Source organism: Solanum verrucosum, unplaced genomic scaffold (genome assembly GCF_900185275.1).
Source record: "Solanum verrucosum unplaced genomic scaffold, falcon-dt-bn FXZP01000228.1, whole genome shotgun sequence".
NCBI classification, from domain to species: Eukaryota; Viridiplantae; Streptophyta; class Magnoliopsida; order Solanales; family Solanaceae; genus Solanum; species Solanum verrucosum.
This window is the reverse complement of record NW_026020210.1, coordinates 905,764-929,115: the sequence shown is the minus strand read 5'-3', so window position 1 is coordinate 929,115 and position 23,352 is coordinate 905,764. Positions and strand designations below refer to the sequence as shown.

The window sequence follows — 23,352 nt, the reverse complement described above, 5'->3', positions numbered from 1 at the left end:
GCTGCCTGCGAGACCTCAGCAAACCTGTGATGAAGTCCATATTAATCATCTCCCACTTCCATTCTGGAAGTTCTATATTTTGAGCCAAACCACTGGGCCTTTGATGCTCTACTTCAACTTGTTGGCAATTCGGACACTTAGAAGCAAATTCTGCAAAGCCCTTCTTCATGCTACTCCACCAATAAACCTCTCTCAAATCACAATACATCTTTTTGGAACCCGGATGAATGAAATATCTGGAGCTATGAGCTTTCTCCATGATCCTCTCTTGGAGTTCATCCACCCTTGGTACACGCAATCTACCTTGATACCTCAATATACCATCTCCCCCTTGTTCAAAAGCCATTACTTTTTGCTTATGAACATTTACCTTCAATTCAAGCAAAATGGGATCTTGGTCTTACTTCTCTTTTACTTTTGATACTAATGATGATTCAGCCCCATTCATCACCACTACTCCTCCTTCTATGGAATCCATTAGTCGGACTCTCAGGCGTGAAAGTCTATGTACATCTTTCCCTAACTCTCTCTTTTTTTCCTCAACATGGGTGAAAAATACCACGTCATAATCCTGCTCAAAGCATCAGCAACAAGTACATTAGCCTTACTTGGGTGAAAAATAATACTCATGTCATAATCCTTGAGTAATTCTAACCACCTCATTTGTCTGAGATTAAGCTCTTTCTGAGTAAACTCATACTGAAGACTCTTGTGATCAGTGAATACATCAACATGCACACCATACAAATAATGACACCATATCTTCAAAGCAAATACCACGGCAGCCAACTCTAAGTCATGGATTGGATAGTTCTTCTAATGAACCTTCAACTGTCTGGAGACATAAGCTATAACTTTGCCATTCTGCATTAACACACAACCTAAACCAACTCTAGACGCATCACAATAGACCAGAAAGCCTTGCGTACCTTCTGGTAAGGTCAATATTGGGGCAGTAGTTAACCTCTTTTTCAATTCCTGAAAGCTTTTCTCAGAAGCTTCAGACCATTGAAACTTCACTATTTTTTGAGTCAACTTGGTCAACGGAGACGAAATGGACGAGAATCCCTCGATAAACCTTCGATAATATCCAGCCAACCCTAAGAAACTCTTAATATCAGTTGGAGATGTGGGTCTAGGCAAATTTTGCACTGCCTCTGTTTTCTGAGTGTCAGCTCTAATTCAATCACCAGAAACTATGTGGCCCAAGAATGCCATAGACTCAAGCCAAAACTCACATTTAGAGAACTTAGCATATAACTCCTTATCTTTCAAAGTCTGAAGAACTATTCTGAGATGGCTAGCATGATCTTTCTCATTCCTCAAATAGATTAGTATGTCATCAATGAACACGATAACAAACATATCTAAATGAGGCTTGAATACTATATTCATAAGGTCCATGAACGATGCAGGTGCATTAGTTAAACCGAACGACATGATCAGAAACTCATAATGACCATAACGGGTCCTGAATGTTGTCTTGGGAATATCACACACCCTTACTTTCAACTGATGGTAGCCAGATCTGAGGTCTATCTTATAAAAACAAGAGGCACCCTAAAGTTGATAGAAAAGAGCATCAATTCTCGGAAGAGGATACTTGTTCTTGATGGTAACCTTGTTCAATTGGCGATAATCTATGCACATCCTAAGGGAACCATCTTTCTTTCTCACAAATAAGACCGGAGCGCCCCAAGGTGAGACACTTGGTCGAATAAAGCCCTTATATAGGAGATCTTTCAATTGTTCTTTAAGCTCTTTCAACTTTGTTGGTGCCATTCTATATGGAGAAATAGACATAGGACGAGTATCTAGAAGAATGTCTATGCCGAAGTCTATTTCTCTCTCAGGAGGGACTCCGGGTAGATCATCTGGAAAGACTTCTGGAAACACTTTTACTATAAGAATTGACTGCATGGGAGGTATCTCAACACTAGAGTCATTAACTCGGACTAAGTGATAGACACAACCCTTAGAAACTAACTTTCTCACTTTAAGGTATGAAATGAAATGACCCGTAGGCATTGCTAAACTACTACTCCACTCTATGACTGGCTCATTTGGAATCTGGAACTTGACAACTCGAGTTCTACAATCTATTGAGGCATAACAGGCATGAAGCTAGTCCATACCTAGAATGACATCAAAATTTACCATGTCTAACTCAACTAAATCAGCCATGGTGTTCCTGTGATTGATGGAAATAACACAATCACGCTATACTCGCTCAGCTAGAATAGACTCCCCAACAGACACAGAAACACAGAAGGGTTCACAAAGTTCCTCAGGAAGAACATCAAAATTATTTGCAACATAAGGAGTCACAAAAGATAAACTTGTTCCTGGGTCTAGCAATGCATAAACATCAAGAGAAAAGACTTTGATCATACCAGTGACAACATCTGGAGAATTATCTTGCTCTTGACGACTAGTGATCACATATAGACGGTTTGCTCCTCTGCCAGTACCGGAAGTTGCTCCTCTAGGTGCAGCCATTTTTGGTGGAGCAACTAATGAAGATTGGGCTCTATTGCCCTGATTCATATTACTTTGCCGGTTCTTGGGGTACTCTTTCATGAAGTGACCCTCTTGTCCACACTTGAAACAACCTGTGGAACCATTGCGGCACTTACCTGGGTGGGTTCTACCACACTTAACAAATGCAGGCGCCCAGGTACCTCCTTGTGACACACTACCTTGAGATTGGGCAGGTCTAGCCCTGAAGTCCTGTGAATTTTGACCATTGTACTCACCTTTGTTTCTAGGTACAGGTGCAGTTACAGATGATAGAGCAAGTCCCTTTTCCTTTTGATGAAAGGACAAACGGTTCACATTACTTTTCTTCTGCCTGGACTCATTCCGTATCTTAGCCTTCTTATTTCTGAATTCCTCCTTATCCCTCATCTTCTCTTCCTCAACTTGTTGCACATATACCATTAACCTTGATATATCTATGTCCTAAATTAGCATCGTTGTCCTGCTCTCTTTTCTTGACAGACGGGACAACCTAGTAACAATTAGACTCATTCTACTTCTCATATCTGCAACTATCTCCGGATCATAACGGGATAGTTGGGTGAACTTCAACCCATACTCATGAACGCTCAAAGAATCCTACTTAAGTGTGAGAAACTCTCGTACCCTAGCCTCTTTCAGTTCTCAGGAAAAGAAACGTCCCAAGAAAGTTTCCTCAAAACATGCCCAACTCGCAGGTGGTGCTTCCTTAGCCCTACCTTTCTTCCACTAATCGAAGAAAATCCTAGTGACACCCTTCATTTGATATGTAGCTAATTCCACCCTCCCAATAACATGCATGACATAAAATACCTTTTGCAGCTCCTCTATAAAGTTCTCTGGATCCTCAGTAGTGCTTGAACCAGTGAAACTTGGAGGGTTCATCCTCAAGAACTCACGAATCCTCGAAGTGTCAGCCTCTTCTTGTCGAGCTCCTCTTTAGTAATAGCTTGACTTAGCATCCTTATTGCTTCTTTGAACTCCACATTAGTAACTTCTCCTTGGGGTTGTACTTCAGGTGCATTAGGTACCCCTTGCTCTTCAACGTTCCTCCTAGCAGGACGACCTCATACAGCTCTTCGTGGAGGCATGATTATTTGAAAACACGTGCAAGCATGAATAAGAAGAAACTTTTTAGAGATCAAACTCTAACGCACGAAATGAGTATGAAAGAAATGAGAAATTTTCCTAAGTGTCGCAGACTCCTAGTTATAGATGTGGCGCACTTCACACCAATAACTAGGACTCTACTGACATGAATTCATAGACTCCCTAGGACTCTTGAACTCTATGCTCTGATACCAAGTTTGTCACGCCCTGAGCCTAAACCCTGGGCGGGACTGGCACTCGAGAACCATTGTTGGCCCCAAGCGAACCCTTGGCCTGGCTTACTTACTCAGCGGAAGACTCTAAGCATTATTACAATGATCAAATGCACTTTACTCAACTGTTTAATAAAATAACTAAGAATGTTTAAAGGTCAAACATTCAACTTGGCCAAAATGGTAACTCAAGTTTTAACATATGAAATAATAATGTAAAGACAACTGACTACTAACTATTTATGAAGCCTCTAAAACAAAAAGGGATGTCGGGACAGGACCCCCGATCATCCTAACAACTGAAAGCTAAACAATTATGAAAAAGACCCTCCGGAAAGAAAGGAGGCTCACCAACTGACTCTGAGTGCTCAACCTGATAAACGAGGTCCTGGATGGTGATCCTGGTTACCTGCGTCTACATCATAAGATGATGCAGGCCAAATGTCACTAGTACATTGAATGTATGAGTATACGAGTTGGAATCCTAAACACAACTTAAGCTTGAAAAGGATCTTAAAGGACACTTACCTTGGTTTTACTCAACTCATGAAAAACTCAACTAAAAATGCAGTGTAAAATAACAATAATAGTGCAATTTATACAAAGCATTTAGAACAATAAATAACAACTCAATTTGTAAAAGATATGCAATAACAAACTCAACTTTACTCATATATCAAAGTATTATAGTTTCTGTGGGAGTTTCTCTAACCGACAACCACCACTATGAGCCTAAGTGGTGATACATCATCTTGTCCACACTGCTAAAATTGTCCTATACTTTGCCATAATATAGAACGCCTTAACTAAGTGGATCCACTAGTCTATGCTAAAAAGCAACTTAAGAAGTCATCTAAAAAGTATGATCCTTTACTACCAATGATGGCTACATGGTTTATGGAGACATGAGTTAATATGAACTCACGTCCCTATATCGTTGCTCAATACTACTCCCAAAATATACTTAGCTCATATGTTTTTAAAATAAAACTTCTTTCTTTAGTTTGAGAAAATTACTCAAAACTTAGCTTGAAAGCTCTCTTGGAAATCAGTGTTTCCCTTTCTTGTTCAAATGTGAAAACATTTTAAACTCTTGGGAATACTTAGTTCCCTTATAACTTTGGGAGAAATGAAGTCAACTCTTTACTCTTTGCTTAACTTAAAACTTAAGTCTTAGAACAAAGTTAAAACGTTTGTGAAAGACTTTTGAAAAACTTTAAAGAACTTCTCTTGACTTGCTTCTTAACTTCTAAACTTGACTCTTAACTTTCCTTGATTTGAATTATGGATTCAAGGATTGTGATTTGTGATAGGAAAGATCTCATGATGTTTAGGAATGTTTTTAGATAGCTAAACATGAGAAAAGATTAAAAAAAATCACTGTCTGAGAGCAGGTCTGCGACGTGGATATGTATTTAAATTTTTTGTCGCGAAAATAATTTTTTGAGGTAGAACGGTCTGTGACCGCTCCGCTCCGCTCAGGAATTTTTTCCAAATCTGGGGAGCTGGTCTGCGACGCGGAGCTAGTTCCCAGATTTGCCCGACTAATATCCTTCTTCATTTTCCAGCCCCAATTCGCCCAAACTCAGTTCTTTCTCCCAAATTCTTTTTAGATACAGATACCCAACAAATGTACCTAAGAACCTACCTCCAACCAACTCAATAATATGATGTAATGATCTCAAAAACTTCTCAATCTCAGCCCAATTCAAGAACGACATCAAATTCAAGAATACATATCAAGAACATCAACTTTCAAACTCTTTTAGGACGAATTCACACTAAAATAAACATGTTTGGCACGTGGGTGAACGAACCCAATGCTATGAAAGCCTCACATACCTCGTAGGGATTAACCCTTGGCGAAATCCATACAAAAATCTCCAAGAACTCGACGAACTATGAAATTCTCTTCTCCTTTCTCCTCTTTTCTCTTTTCTCCAAGCCCTAGTGTATTTTGGTAAAAGCGTAAACTGATCTAATTCTGATTAGACCCTAACTTAATTACCAAAAACATAATAAAACAATTGGGCAAGGAAAAGACCAAACTACCCTTCAAAAATTCAGATTAGACTTTTCTTATACGAACAACCCAACTTCAAATGGGCATATCTCACTCATACGAACTCGGAATCGTGCAAACTTGGCAGCGTTGGAAAGATTATTCCAAGATCTTTCCTACAGTATCTAGAAGCATACGTAACTCATCCTGAGCTAGGAGTTATGGTCATTTGAAGTTGACCAAAAACCATACTTAACATAACTTAACCAAATTTCCAGATTTTTCCATTCTTTCCTAAAATGACTATTTCCAATTTTTAACTCTTCCTAGTTCTTTCAAATAGCGAGATGTTACAACTCGGCGACACGCCAACTGCTCCTTTCTCTCACCAAATTGATTTTCTCCTTCAGGGCTTGGCACACTAAAACTTTAGGCAAGATAGTGGCCATTTGGCGACTCGCCCAATGGACTCGGCGATTACCAGGCCTTATTTTCTTAGTTCTTTCAGTTGCTTTGTTCCTTTTTGCACACTAGTGTCCATGCTTCATTCTTCAATCCATATACCTGGAAATCAAGGATTTTACATCAGTTATTGGCACAAAATAAGCATTTGAGGACACAAAATATATCCAAATAAAGCCTTAAATGAGTCCAAATCGTGGACTCATCAGTACCTAGTAGGTATCATAGGACCGCTCTAAGCTGACTGAGTATAGAAAGTAAGACAATAATGCAAAATAAGAAATAAAACTAACTAAAGGTCAAAAGAGCGTAAAGGCGACGATAATCAAACTGAAGTGATCACGAGTCTAGGAATATATTGAAAGGAAAGCAAGCAACTAGTTAATACATAACTAGACCTATAAGCCTAGAAAGTACACTCATGCACAATTTAAAGTAAATAACCTAAAGGAGACATGTATGATCCAAAACGCAATAAGTCACCCTTTTCTCTTAATCCTTCTACAATCGGCTTCATATCAGTATTGGTGACTGGGGTTTGGACCAACATCACGAAAATAGATGCAGAATGTAGTATGAGTACCAAAACATCAGGTGTCCAGTAGTCACCATAGGACCCCCATAAGCCGACTGAGCTTAGAAAGTAAACACAATAATGAAAAATGAGAAATAACACTAACTAAATGTCAAAATAGCGGAAAGGTAACAATAATCAAACTGAGGTGCGTGCGAGTTTAGGAATATATGGAAAAGAAAGCATGTAACTAACTAAAACCTAACTAGACCGCCATAAGCCCAAAAATACACTTGTGCACAACTTAAAGTAAATATCCCGAACGAACCCCAATAAGCCCGACAAGTACACAAAAGAGCTACAACTATATTGAGTATGAGAATTGGTGAATCTAGAATTGGGAGTACATAGCACAAACCTCGAAGTGTGGATAAGATGCCCAAAGAATTCAATAGAACCACGACACTATGAATCAATTTGACAGAGGATAATATGCCTGAAACGACAGACTGCGGCTAAAGATAATGTGCCCAAACCTTAATATGCGGCTATATGAATTTTTTAAAAAGAGTCTCATGTCAAAGTCACCATCATAAGACCATTGTGGATCGACATCGACCCCAAAGTTTCCAATGAACCACTCCAAGTCCGAATCAAATCCAATCCTGAATCATCGAATGAAGCCCAGAATAAAAATGGAAAATCACTAGGGTCGTAGTATGAAGGGGAATTATGGATGAAAGGTCATCAGAGAAGAGTTACCGCCTAGCTAAGGCTTATACTATCATACTTAAGTCTATTATATATATCAGTCTACAGGGAGCTAAGTCATCTGAAATGATGATGGAGAGTTCTAAGGCCTATCGACTCTAACACACGAGTCTACGGCAGCACTAGCCTAACTCTAGGCTAAGGCCATTAATAGGCTAATATCAATCACAGCCAACTAAGAATGACAATCTCAAGGTAAGGTATGGTCACAAAACAAGAATAAACATGTTAGCACTCCCAAAATATCCCGACTACCACCTAGACATGATTTCTAACCAGAAAACATGAATCATCCACCAACAACAATGCGATCAAACAAAAGATAACACAAGGCATGAAGGAATCAAGACAAGCAGAGAGGCATGCTCCATTATACCCAAAAAAATCTCTTAAAACATGATAACTGAATATGAAACAACCTAGAAACCCATCCCAACACTAGCTAATCAACATGAACTCACAAACACAAGTTTAATCTAAGTTGTAAGTCGTAGCCTATCTTAAAAGTTGATCGTTCGTACTCCCAAATCACCATTCTAAAGATTTGCCTTTCTGAAAGGCCTCTGATCACTGTCATGCTATCAAAATCATAAACACAATGTCAAAAAAAACATTTGTCATAGCCCAAAAACTCAAGTCATGATGGAACCTACTATAATCCACTAATAGGTAAGTCAACATGTAACTTGGAACGAATAGTAACAGGCATACATGGTAGATACAATAGATAACAGGGAATACAAAATAAAACATTAAAGGAAATCCAACGAGATTTCCTTTGATTTTCGTTCAGGGAATACGAACGGAAGCAAATATATTGTAACATCCCGCCTTAGAAAGAAACTAGAAATAGAAAGAAATTATTTTTGGAAATATTAAATTTGGAAATATTGGCAAGATCTGCTAAGTATGAGTTTGGGTCAAATTCAAACGACCATAACTTTCAGTACATGAGGATTTAGGTGGGCTATAAAATATCAAATGAAAGGTCTTTGAATTATCTTTCCAACGCCACTGAGTTTGCCAATTTTCAAGCTCGTATGAGGGAGATATGCTCGTTTGAAGTCGGTCTGTCCAATTAAGGAAAGCTACCCGGATTTAAGAGGGGTATTTTGGTCTTTTGATTATCCAATTAAGTTATTTCGTTTTTTGTAATGTATTTGGGGTCTAAACTGATTTGGTTCATTTTACGCATTCCAAAATAATGCTAGGGCTTTGAGAGAAGAGAAAAGAGGACAAAAACCAAGGTTTCATCGCGTTCTTGAGATTTCGCTTGCGGATTTCGCCAAGGGTTAATCCCTAAGAGGTATGTGAGATCACATAGTGTTGGATTCGTTCACCCATGCGCCAATCATTACGTTCTTGAAAGTAGAGTATATCAGTTCTTGATGAATTTTGTTGAATTTTCGTTTGAATCTTGATTGTTGGGTTTTGGAGGAGTTCTTGAGATGATTTGATGAGATTTAAGGTGGTTTTTAGTAGATTCTTATATGCTTTGGTTAGGTATTCGAATCTAAGTGATTGGGGAGGAATCCATTCGATTATAGATGAATTGGGGTCAAAAAACGAGAAAGAGAATTCGTCCAATTTTTTGGGAAAAGAGGTGGGGCGTCACGCCACTCAGTGCGCCCACATCAGGATATGTAGGTTGGGCTATAGGGTGTCACGCCAGTCAGTGCGCCCTAACCTAGGTTTTGCAGGATAGGGTGTGGCGCCCTGCGCCACTCAGTACGCCAGGGTCACCAGGTCCTCTACCCTTTCCCACTTCTTTCAGTTTGAGTTTCCTCGAATCGTACCTATGTTTTCTACACTCTAAGGTACAATTAAACATCGAGAGATCATCTATAACATGTGATCATAACCCTTGAATCCATAATTCAAATTCAAGGAAGAGTTAAGAGTCAAGTCAAGAGAGTTCTTAAAGTCGTTCAAAAGTCATTTACAATCGGCTTAAATTTGTTTTAAAGACTGAAGCATTGAGTTTGAGAAAGAGTAGAGCCGAGTTCATTTCCTTAAAATGATGCATGGGACTAAGTACTCCCAAAGAGAAAATGGTTTTACATTTAAGATGAGAGGAAACCCCAATTTCCAAATGAGTTTTCATGAGTAGTTTTGAGTTCCACCTCTTTAAAGAGATAAGCTTTTTGAGTAATAACCTCAAACCACAGAGAAAGATTTATTTTTCAAAACATATGAATTGCATATATTTTGGGAGTAGTATTGAGCACCGATATGGGACGAGTTCATAATAACTCAAGTCTCCATAAACCATGTAGCCATCGTGGGTAGAAAGGGTTATACTTTTTAGATGAATCCTTAATGCTTTTTAGCATAGACTAGTGGATCCACTTAGTTGAGGCATTCTATATCCCGGCAAGTTATAAGACAGTTCTGGCAGCGTGGGCGAGACGTTGTATCATCACATAACTCATAGTAATGGTTGTCGGTTAGAAAATCTCCCAAACAGAGTTTATTTTTGTATTCTCATATACAATTGAGATATTATGGTATTTCCCAATACTTTGAGATATTATCTACTATTTAAATGCTTTATATAAGCTGCATCTTTATTGTTGTTTAATTCTTCATTGAGTTGAGTATCCACGAGTTGAGTAAAGTTGAGGTAAGTGTTTCTTTCAGAATTCAGTTCAAGCTTATGTCATGTTTAGCTTTCCCCTTGCATGTCGTACATTCAATGTACTGACACTAGTTGGCCTGCATCATTTTATGATTCAGATGCAGGTAACCAGGATCAGCAGTCTGCGCTTTACTGATCCAATAGGGCATTCATAGTCAGTTGGTGAGCCTTTTTGCTTTCCAGAGTATCCCTTTTTATATTGTTTTAATATTTCAGTTTTTAGGATGATCGGGGGTCTTGTCCCGACATCCCTCATAGTATTAGAGGCTTCATAGACAAATAGTTATAGTTCTTTAATCGTTGCATTTCAGTTGTTTTGTTATAAGACTTGAGTTGCCACTTTGGCTAGTTGGATGTTTAATTCTAAAACATTCTAAGTTATTTTGAGACAGTTGAGTAAAGTTGCATATGTTTTCTTTTATTAATGCTTAAAGTCTTCCGCTGAGAGTCTAGCTAGGCCAAGGGTTCGCTTGGGGCCTGCATCGGTTCTCAAGTGCCAGTTCCGTCCAGGGTGTAGGCTCGGGGCGTGACATATATATACAAATCAAACGAGATCCAACCGAAAACCTAATGGTCAGAAATACTACAACAGAGTACAAGTCCTAAAAGTGGACCAAAATATAAAGACTTGTCTTAAAAGCAAATTACTAGACAAAACTAAAAAAAAAGACATGTATGATCCATAACACCATAAGCTCACCCTCATCTCTGAATACTCCTGCAACCGCCTTGATATTAGCACCGGTGACAGGTGCTTTAACATGCATCACAAAAACAGATGTGGATTGTAGTATGAGTACCAAAACAACGGTAACTAATAGGTATCATAGGCCGATTGAGCTTGGAAAGTAAAGACAATAATGAAAACAAGAAATAACACTAATTAGAAGTCAATAGAGCGAGAAGGTAACGATGATCAAATCAGAGCGCACACAAGTCTAGGAATATACGGAAAGGAAAACAAGTGACTATCTAAAACTTAACTAGATCCTTATAAGCCCAAAAGTTACACTTGTGCGCAATTTAAAGTAAATAGTCCAAATGGACCCCCATAAGTCTGACGAGTACACAGAAGAACTACAATAATTGAGTATGAGAATCGATGAATCTAGAACTAGGAGTACATAGCCCGGACCTCGAATCCCGAATAATATTCCCAAAGAACTCAATAGAACCATACCGTTATGAATCAACTCGATAGAGGATAATATGCTTGATACTCAGATTACGGCCAAAGATCACGTGCGTAGACCTTGAATCTGCGAATATAAGAGTGGTATGCCAAACCTTAAATCTTTACGAACTATCGAAGAAGAATCCCATGAAAAATTAACCATCATAAGACCATCGTGGATCGACATCCACCTCAAAATTTCCAATGAATCACTCCAAGCTCTAACCAAATCTAACCCTGAATCATCAAATGAAGCCCAAAATCACAACAAAAAATCACTAGGGCCGTAGTATAAAAGGGAATTATGGATGGAAGGTCATCAAAACTAAGTTAATGCCTAATTAAGGCTCATACTATCAAACCCAAGTCTGCTATATTAATTTGTAGAGATTTAAGTTGTCCAAAGAAATGTCGAAGAATTCTAAGGCATATCGGTTCCAAAATGTGAGTCTAAGAAAATATCTAACATATTCATAGGCTAAGGTCAATAATAAGCTACCAAAGATTACAATCAATTACGTACGATCACCACAAGGTAAGGTATGATCATAAAATAAGAACAAATATGCTAGCACTCCTGAAAAACCCTAGCTACTACCTAAGGCATGATTTCTAACCAGTAAACATGAATTATCCACAAATAACAATACAATAAAACAATATATAACACAAGTCATAAAGGAATCAATAAGACTATATAGACATGCTCTATTTTACCTGGAAATTACCTTAAAAGCTCCTAAAACATGAATTCTAATAACTGAACATGCTAGGACCTAAAAACCCAGCCCAACTTTAGCTAATCTGTTTGAATTCACAAACGCAAGCTCAGTCTAAAGTCGTAAGTCGTAGCCTAACTCAAAAGTTGATCGTGTGCGCTCCTAAATTATGATCCTAGAGTTTTCCCTTTCTGAAAGGCCTCCGATTGCTACCACACCATCAAAATCATAAACATAATGTAAACACAAGTGGTATGACACCAAAAAACACAATAATTGGGGATGGACCCATAATTGAGTTAAAATGGAACCACAATAGGAATCTCAAAATTGACTCGGTTAAAAGGTCCAATTTAATTTACGAGACTTGTACTCTATTGTAGTATCTATGACATGTGACCACCGGGTTTTGTGTTTGATCTCTTTTAATTTTTATATATAGTTGCTTCCGTTCTTATCTTCTTTTGTTTTCCTTAATATTTTATTCAGTATTCCATGTTATTTATTGTATATATCCTTTATGCATGTTACTAGTCGTCCCGTGTTACGGGTTGACTTATCTACCGGTGGGTTATAGTAGGTGTCATCATGACTCAAGTTTTTGGGTTGTTACAAGTTCGACTAGATGTTCATTTGTTTTTTTGCAAGTTTCTATGTGTTTGGAGCTTTTAAACTTGAACGGCTGACTTCTGTCAAAAATTTAGGAGGACAGGCTCAAAATGAAATTCTGACAGTTCTGTTAGCTCCAAAACGACAGGTTTGATCTAGAAGGAACTTTGGTGCAGATCTCGAGGCTTGCATGCTCATTCTGAGCCCCCTAGTAAAATTTTATTTAAAACAATGATTGGGTGTGGGGACCCCCTTTTCATCGAGATGACCTCAGTTGGAGGTTCTGACATGTTCGTTGGGTCTGAAATGCCGAATTTGGTGGGGTAGCATATCTCATTTGTGTACATGGATTCCGAACAAATCCCAAGCCCCCGTCAAAGCATTTTGCACATTTCTATCTTAGGTTGGTGCAACACTATTGCTCTTCATGTTCGAGCACCTTGTGTCGCGTTCGCAGAGGTCAGAGACTTTTGTCTCCGTGTTCATGAGCCTTGTGTCGCATTCGTGAAGACCAAGTTTGTTTGGCCATCGCATTCGTAGAATGGGCTCTACAATCGCGGAGAGGAGTCACCTCGACCTTTCGCGTTCACAAGTGGCCTTCTACGTCCACAATGTAGGGCCAAGGTTGATCTGGCCAAGTTGACCACTGTGATCGCAGTCTTGGGCCTATGTTCGAAGAAGTCAATTTATTGACTCACATCATTTATCAACTTCATTTATACCTAATTTATTTTCAACTTTAAAATTATCTACATATTTAAAAATTTAGTAATTTTAATGAAGAAAAAAATAAAATAGCTATAACACTTTGTTTGGATGGTTGTTGCTTATTATTTCATAATGTATCGTATTAAATCAGTAGTTACATAAAAGGGGTGTCAAAAATGAACCCTAACATAGGTAACCCGCCCGGAATTTTAAAGGTTGGGCTCAAGATAATTTGAGTTAGGTTTAATCTCAACTCATTCAAGCCTAACCCATTTTAAGAGAATCCTCAATTGAGCCCATTTCAATCTTCAATTTCAACCCGTTTTAAAACTCTTTACTAAGATATGTTCCCATATTAAAGGTATGAATTATTATATATTTAACATCTTTTAGGATTTATCTATCCATTTGTTACTTTTTAAAAAAAATAAAATCTTGAGCTGAAATTTAAATTGTGATTATAAAAGTTAAATATCACTATGTTAAAATTATTGAGATTAATTGGATCAAATTGGGCGGGTCAAGACCCAACCCGTTTTTTAGCCCATTTGAACTCAACCCATTTGAGCCCAAAGTAAACTTGGGTGGGTCAAGACCCAACCCAATTTCTATTTCAACCCATTTTAATATCTCCAATTTCAACTCAACCCGCCCATTTGACACCCCTAGTACTAACTAATTATAAAGTTTCCAATCATAAAATGACATGTGTCCAATTTGTGCACGCATCACTTGCTTTCAAGAGAGTCGGCACACTCTCTATGCCATGTCAGCGTTTGTGGTGTATTTATTCCATTTTAAATTAGTTTAGGGGGGTACTAGGACCCTAGTTAAGTTTAGATGTGTCTCTGAGATGTCGGTCATAGTCTAGGGGGGTACTTGTGCCTTATCCCTAATTTAAATAACAATCAAAATAAACATTGTATTTAGACTAACAATACAGTGCAACCATCAAAACAAGGTGTAAATTACAAGAATGAACAGGAAAGAATGTTACAATAACTATATAAAGAATGAAAAAAATATTAAAATAACTAAAGAATGAAAAATAATTAGATGAAAAAACAAAAATGTCAGCCGCATTTTATTTTTCTAAGGTATGGCAATTCTCTTTTTATGGTAAGGCACAAGTCGTCATGTACCTTCGTTCATCAGTTAACACCCTTCACAACGTCAAATGAAAGACACGTGGGCTCCTGTATTTTTGTCCTTTTGGTTTCAACTTCAAATTATTTGTCTTTTTGGAATTTTTGATCAATTTTATTGTCTTTTTAGCTCTTGACTCTAAAGGAACAAGCTATTATTCTCACCAAATATAAAGTATGAATATGATTTTCAATTATTTATTAAAAAAATCATAATACAAAAATTGAAGGTAATATTTATCATAAGAAACGAAAGCCAAATTCATATGTTTATTATGGTTGACAATGATACCTTTTATGTGTTGATAGAACACAATTAAGCACCTAGTAAACTAGCTATGGGAGAAGTAAAACTTAATCGATACCCGATATTTATAATAAAGTAATAAATACAAGATATATGCCCTTTATATAGGTACTATGTAACTGCACATCACCATTATTGATAAAAAATTAAGTTATCTATACACAATTAAGGTGTGTTCGTTACGAAGGAAAATGGTTTTCATGAAAATAAGTGTTTTTCTACTTATTTTTGTGTGTTCAATATGCAAACAAAAAGTATTATCCTAAAAATATTTGTGGATAATCTAAATAAATAATATGGAAGATGTGGATATGGTGGTGACTGTAAAATTAGATTTTAGGTCTAACTCATACACCAAAAGTTAGCTCACGAGGAAATAATTGTCTAAATTCACATAATGAGATCACTCATCTCATTAACCACCTATGTGAAATTTTTTCATTCTTCAACACCCCACCTAGCGACAAGGCTAGACATTTGAAGTGTGCAAATTTAATTTGGGGGGTCAATATCAGGTGAGATGAATCTTGCTTTGATACCATATAAATTTAGGTCTTGGGCCTAACAATGAGTATGTGGGGTGGTAGGGATGTGGACTACGGGGGTGCGGTGTGAAGAAGAGGTATGTTGGAGGGTGGATAGGATACAATCAATGTGGAATGTCACTTGTTTTTCCTACTTTCATTAAGAAAGTCATTTTCCTTATTTTAAAGAAATTTATTTTCTTAGAGAAAATATTTTCTAAATTTTCTAACCAACTGAACATGAGAACATTGTTCCCTCGTACCGAACACACCCTTAGGTACTAAATAGAAAAAATTCCATAATAAGATAAAATGTAATATGTATTTACTATACACCGTTGTAGTTTAAAAGAATTACAATTCATAGCTATAGTTATGATTTATAGAAAATTTCTCTCTTCTCTCATATATCTCTGGCCCCTCGCTTGCCTCTCTCCCTCCTTCTCTCACATCTTTCCTCTATCTTCCCTCTTGAGCACACCTCTCTTTTTCTCTCTGCAAAATAAATATAAATGGTAACAATCAATGATACAAATACAATTGATAATAGTCAATGATACAAATACAAATGGTAATTATCAACTATATAGATGCTTTTTAGTGATACAAAATATAATGAGATTTTTCAATGATACAAATCTTTATTTAGATTCAAAATACAAATGATAGATTTTTGAAGATACAAATACAAATGGTAACTTTTTCAAGGAAACAGATAATAACAAACCCAAATATACAAATTCATTTTATTCTTAATCTTATTAATCTTCTCTGTGTATTGAGCCCCATGATGGGCTAAACTATTTGTGTTGAGCTGTAGCATACTAGGTTACTATAATAAATGGTTTAAGTTACAATCATGAATATGGTTTAAGCATTCAGAATAAGGTCATACATAGATTATCCCAGCATAGTTATGAAAGATCGCTGAATTGATCCGTTGGATTACCCATGAGGAGGGCGGACCCGGATAGTAAGGATTTCCATATACTATAGCCAGGCTGAATTTATGTTAGTAAAGGTTCCTCACAGTTTGAATGTACGATCCGCGTTTGTTATGGTATCAGAACCATGAACTTATAGTAACTATAGATGTTACTGTTCAACACAGTTTTTAAAAATATGAATATCATAAAGAAGAAGTCTACTGTTAAAAACAGTAGAAAAGAAGAATATGATATACCTCAACAACTAGATCTACTTAATTAGTGGACTATTCCGAAAATATCACCTAGGATCATATATCAGATGGGTACTTTTGAGAAACTTGGTTTCAAGCAAGTGGTTAAAACCACAGAGGAGACTATCACTATTGATAGCGATAAACAAACTTTTAGATTATTATCTGAAAATGATTTAGCCCCTTATAGGGATATTTATCGTTTTATGCATATTGGTTTAGTACAAGTAGCTTTTAAGCCCCTTACTTTACGTGGTTTACCGAAAAGTTTTATAGCAGCTTTACATGACGGTAGAAATCATTATTGGAAGAAGTCTCTTATAGGGACAATTCAAACTAGTCTAGCATAAGGACCAGTTTATTTTAATGCTTATCCTAACCTGCAGATTTCCTTGCAGGATGAGAAATCATTAAGTTCTGTTTTGTTAAATGTTAAACTTCATGGTTATGAGTATATGCCTGGCACTAAAATTGTTTGTATCTGTTATAGAATTTGTTATAAACTTTTGCATACATTAAATCCTATGTGTAAAATCATTGATTTCAAAAATGAAACTATTTTAATAGAAACTAATTTTGATAAATTCAAAGTTGTTACTAGAAGATTTATTAAGTGGGAACAAATTGATTTTCCACAAGAATGGGTTATTGAGAATGCTACTCAACCACGTAATAATATTAATACGGATGTTTCGGAAATTGAACAGTTAAATGATGAAACTGTTAAAATTAGATTTTCCGAACCAACTAATAGATTTATTGAAAATCGTAGCATGTCTTCTAGAATGACTAGATCCAATTCGTCTTATATTTCCCCTATTGATTATATTGTTCAGATCCCTTCCAGAGCTTCTACTTCTAAAATTAGGGAAAATTATAGATGTGATGATATAAAAATTGATAATGATAATATTGTAAGACCTGTCCCCAGGCCTAGCTCAGACTTAGATATAACTGAATCTGAAATGAAGTTTCCAGATGGACTAACTACTTAATATTTGTTTTATGATGTCTGACAATCAGATTGATTTTAGTCCGGGATCACCGGCAAGAGCAAGAATCGCTAAAGACTTTCAGCGAAAAAAATGGTAACTTTTTAGAAAATGGTTCTTCAAAAACTTTAATAAAGAAGAACAATATGGTTTTCAAGAGGAATTTTATAACGTTATTATAAATTCAGGAATAAATAAATTAGTTGCTTTTGTTCCTTGGTTTATGCGTAAACATGTTCATAACTATGTTTCTATGCTAGAGAAAGATTTCACTCTAAGCAATGGAGAAATTACGAAATCAGTTTTTCCTCCACAACAGTCTTTTCAATTCAATAAAAATGATAGGATTGTAAATTTTAATGATTTTTCAAAATTGTTTGAAAATGATACTGCTTTAGTGACTACTAGTCATGTTAATGCTATTATCAAACAAAATAATTAAGCAAATATTTATATGAGCATTTTAGGTGAGCATATTGTCACTTTGCATGATAAAATGGATAAAATTAATACCCTATTACCTACTAAGGTAAAAGTTAAAGAAAAAGTTGCTCATAGTAGCTTACAACTTCCGCCTGAAATTGATAATTTCAAGCTTAAAGATTATTTAGATCTTGAGAATTTTTTAGAAAAGAAATTCAAGTGAAGTGGAGCCCAGCCTATTAATGCAGAGAATTTCTTACAAGGAGAATCTACTAAGAATATAGAATTTTCTGATGAGGTTAATAAAATCTCAGAAAGATATGCGAGAAAGACAGTCCAAAGGATGTACTACTATCCTAGACCCACTCCTCAAGATGTTCTGCTAGAGGAACATGAACATATTATAACTAATAGTTATAATGGAAAGGAAATTTTTGAATGGAACATTGATGGTTATACTGATAGACAGATTTATACAACTGTCCATCGTATGCTCATGTACAGTACTATCTGTAAAACCAATAAGAATAGTGATAAGACTATTGCAGATATGATAAATACAGGTTTTACTGGCCAATTGAAAGGTTGGTGGGATAATTATCTCAATCAGGAGCAAAGAGATAAAGTTCTACACGTAGTTAAATTAGAAGGAGAGCAATATACTCAGAATGCAGTTTATACACTGGTTCTAAATGTTATTGAACATTTTTCAGGAAGATGGTCAGATAATAGCGAGACCATTAGAAACTTGCTTCAAAACCTTAGATGTAAAACTCTTATATCATTTAGGTATTATAACGATGTGTTTTTATGCAGAGTAATGGAATTGCCAGAGTGTAATAGCACTCATTGGAAATCCAAATTTATAGATGGATTACCAACTCTCTTTGCTGAAAGGGTTAGAAAAGCCATCAGAGGAGAAAATCACAGTATAAATTATGATGAGTATACCTATGGAAAGCTTATAGGTGCTTGTATCCAGGTAGGATTAGCATTGTGCAATGAGATTAAGTTGAATCAACAGATTAAGCGACATCGCTTAAATGAAAGAAAACAACTAGGAGAATTTTGCGAACAATTCACATTTGATATTCCCAAACAAAAATCTAAATATAAGGAATATACTCCTAAGAAGAAAAAATCTTCCAAGAAAGATTATGAGAAATGGAAGAAAAAGAGGATTGAAAAAAAGCTTAGAAGAGCTGAGGAAGGAAAATGAGACTCTTCTAAGAGAAAGATGAAGTATCGTCAGAATTATAATAGATCAGATACTTGCCACAAATATGGAAGATTTGGTCACTATGCCAAGAATTGTCGAGTCAAGGAAAAAATTAAAAGCCTTGATATAGGAGATGATATTAAGGATTCTCTTTATAAGATCATGCTTAATTCTGATTCAGAAAAATCAGGATCAGAAAGCAGTAATGAAGGATCCTCAGCTAGTGAAGATCTCAAAGCCCTTCAACAAGAAGATTATGCAACTTCTGAGGATGAGTGTTCACCTTGCCAACAAGGAATGACATGTGAAAAGGAAGATGATGAAGTTGATCTTTATAAGATCTATGTCCAATTTAAAGAATTGAGTCTTAATGTGATTGATAATGACAAAGTATTGGACCTTTTACAAAATATTAAAGATTCGGAAATAAGAGCTCAAATTATTGATAAAATCAGTAATAATCCTCCTAGTAAGGAAAAGGATCATATTCCTGAAGAAATTCCTACTAAAGAAGGTTCATATACCATGGCAGAAGTTAAAAATCTTTTGCTCGAAAGGAGAAAGATGATAAGTTCTCCCATTACGATTAATGACCTAAAGGAAGAGGTTAAGATCCTCAAGGAGGACATCATTCGGTTGAAAGAAAAGAATGTGGTAATAGAAGTGAGACTTGACGCCATTCAAACTCGCCAAGATTTGGAAAATGTATTTGAATCTTCCTCTTCTCTTGAAGGAGAAAATAATAGTCTTGATTTTATGAAAAACCTTTACTTAAAAAATGATAAAACATATTTCTTATATAGTCTTAAAGCTTTTACTTCTCAAAAGTTTTATACAAAAATCACTCTTCTTATAGATTATAATTATAAAAAAGAGTTTATAGCTCTTATTGATAGTGCGGCTGATTTAAATTGTATTCATGAAGGACTTATACCTTCAAGATATTTTCATAAAACTACTCATAGTCTTCGATCTGCTAATGGTAGCAAAATGAATATTGAATTTAAATTACCCAAAGCTTTTATTTGCAAAGGAAAAAGTTGTGTTCCACAAAGCTTTGTTTTAGTAAAAAACATCACCAATCAAATTATTTTGGGTGTCCCTTTCATAAATGATATTTTTCCTCGTACTTATTGGGATAATAACAAAATTGTGGGTACTTGGAATAACAAACCTTTTATACTTGAGTTTGTTACAAAACCTTTTACTAGAATGATAAATAATCTAATTGAAAAATTAATTTCAAAAAATAATCAGGTCAACTTTTTAAAACAAGAAATTATTAGCATTGAAATTGATCATACTTTACAAAATCATAAATTACAGAAAAAGATTGCTATCCTAGCAAATCAATTCTCTCTTGATATATGTGGAGATCATCCTAATGCTTTCTAGAATAGGAAAAAGCATGGTGTTAATCTTCCATATGAAGATGATTTTGATGAGAATAATATTCCTACCAAGGCCAGACCTTGTCAGATGAACTCAGAATATTTGGAGTTATGTAAAAAGGAAATTAGTTCTTTACTACAAAAAGGCTTAATAAAGCAATCAAAATCACCTTGGTCATGTACAACATTTTATGTTAATAAACATGCAGAGCAAGAAAGAGGAGCTCCCAGATTGGTAATAAACTATAAACCGCTTAATAAAGTGTTACGTTGGATCAGGTATCCCATTCCTAATAAAAAAGATTTACTAGATAGAGTATATGATGCTATCATCTTTTCTAAATTTGATCTAAAATCAGGCTATTGGCAGATTCAGATAGCAGAGTCAAATAGATTTAAAACTGCTTTTAATGTGCCAATGGGGCAATTCGAATGGAATGTCATGCCATTTGGATTAAAAAATGCTCCATCTGAATTTCAAAAAATTATGAATGATATCTTTATGCCTTATAGTAATTTTATAATAGTTTATATAGATGATATCTTAGTGTTTTCCAAAAATGTGGAAACTCATTTTAAACACCTTGAATTATTTAAGAAAATTATTATGCAAAATGGATTGGTTTTATCACAACCTAAAATGGCTTTGTTTAAAACAAATGTCAGATTCCTTGGTCATAATATCGAAAGTGGTAATATTAGTCCTATTAATAGGAGTATTAAATTTGCTTCTATATTTTCTGATATTATTACTAATAAGACTCAGCTGCAGAGATTTCTTGGAAGTCTTAATTATGTTGCTCCTTTTATAAAGGATTTAGCAAAAGATACAACTATCTTATATGACAGATTAAAAAATAATCCTAAAGCTTGGTCAGGTGATCATTCTGAAGCGGTCAAAAGGATTAAATAGAAGGTTAAAAACCTCTCTTGTTTGACCTTAGACAATCCAAATTGGGCAAAAATAGTAGAGACTGATGCTTTAGACATAGGATATGGTGGAGTATTGACCCAGTTTTGTCCTGATAATAAGCGTCATTACATTGTACAATTTTATTCGGGTAAATGGAACGATGCCCAGAAGAATTATGCTACTATAGCTAAACAAATCTTGGCGATAGTAAAATGTGTTCTTAAGTTCCAAGGCGATCTTATAACCAAAAGTTTTTAATAAAAACTCATTGTCAAACGGCTAGGTTTATGTTTAATAAAGACTGTAAACATGATGTTTCAAACAAATGTTTGCTAGATGGCAAGCTCTTTTAGCACCTTTTGATTTTGAAATACAATATAAGAAGGGTGAAGATAATAGTGTTCCTATTTTTCTCACTAAAGAATATTTGAATTAATAGAATTTAATTTCTTCTTTTCAGGATGAGACCAGTATGGTCCCCTCCCTCCAGAAGAGGAAGAGGAGGTCATATCCTTGCTCAACAAGGCAACAAAACACTGACAACATTTAATAGTAATGTTTCAGCTGCTTCATCAAGCGGTACTAGTGATATAGATATAAACCACCCGATGTTTAAAGAGTTTATAAACTTTATGAAGTCCAAAAAAGAGCCGGATAATAATCAACATACTCTTCAATTCTGATTGATGATGAGAACATAGAGGTATTTGATATGAATGACAAACAAGAAGTTATACTTCTTTTAGAAGAAAATGATCTCAAATGGAGAAATGAGCCATGGCAAATAATGGTTAGGTATTTGGATACAGTATCATATACTACTGCAGTATACAAATACATAATGCACTATAAGATAATACTCTCATCTACAGGGTGTGAATTTCAGCATTTATATCCTGCTAATACGAAGAAAGTTTATAACTTTTCCAAATTGATTATAAAAAAGTTATTAGCACCCGAAGAATGGGGTATGAGCACATTAAAGGAATTGGATTATATCCATCCGCAACAAAAAATCGCAGCAAAATACAATTGATGGATTTAATAAAGTCCTTTTATATGAGAATGCTAAAAAAAAACATTTATGGTTCATCAAGATATGTTCTAATGTATTTGACAGACATATCCCTAATTGGTTTTGCAAATGGTGGACTAACATTCTTACTAGATTCTCCTTGTAAGAAATTCTCTGCATTAATAGGCTGGGCACCACTTCCCTTGAATTTCTTTTCTAAAAAATTCTCAAGATCTGAATAATCTTTAAGCTTGAAATTATCAATTTCAAGTAGAGGTTGTAAGCTACAATGAGCAACTTTTTCTTTACCTTTTACCTTAGTAGGTAATAGAGTAATAATTTTATCCATTTTATCATGCAAAGAGACAATATGCTCACCTAAAATGCTCATATAAATATTTGCATAATTATTTTGTTTGATAATAGCATTAACATGACTAGTAGTCACTAAAGCAGTATCATTTTCAAACAATTTTGAAAAAGCATTAAAATTTACAATCCTATCATTTTTATTAAATTGAAAAGACTGTTGTGGAGGAAAAACTGATTTCGTAATTTCTCCATTGCTTAGAGTGAAATCTTTCTCTAGCATAGAAACATAGTTATGAACATTTTTACACATAAACCAAGGAACAAAAGCAACTAATTTATTTATTCCTGAATTTATAATATCGTTATAAAATTTCTCTAGAAAACCATATTGTTCTTCTTTATTAAAGTTTTTGAAGAACCATTTTCTAAAAAGATTCCATTTTTTTCGCTGAAAGTCTTTAGCGATTCTTGCTCTTGCCGGTGATCCCGGACTAA

The 23,352-nt window shown here is 35.4% G+C and overlaps 2 protein-coding genes across 2 annotated transcripts in view; one reads left to right on the top strand and one right to left on the bottom strand.

Moving 5' to 3' along the window:
• LOC125830388 (ATP-dependent Clp protease ATP-binding subunit ClpA homolog CD4B, chloroplastic) overlaps window positions 1-23,352 on the bottom strand; it is a 569,404-nt gene that overhangs the window by 49,605 nt on the left and 496,447 nt on the right. The window lies entirely within an intron of this gene.
• Window positions 18,351-19,226, top strand: LOC125830329 (uncharacterized). The gene has a single exon (XM_049509523.1). It carries the CDS (start codon window positions 18,351-18,353, stop codon window positions 19,224-19,226), a length of 876 nt encoding a protein of 291 aa, XP_049365480.1.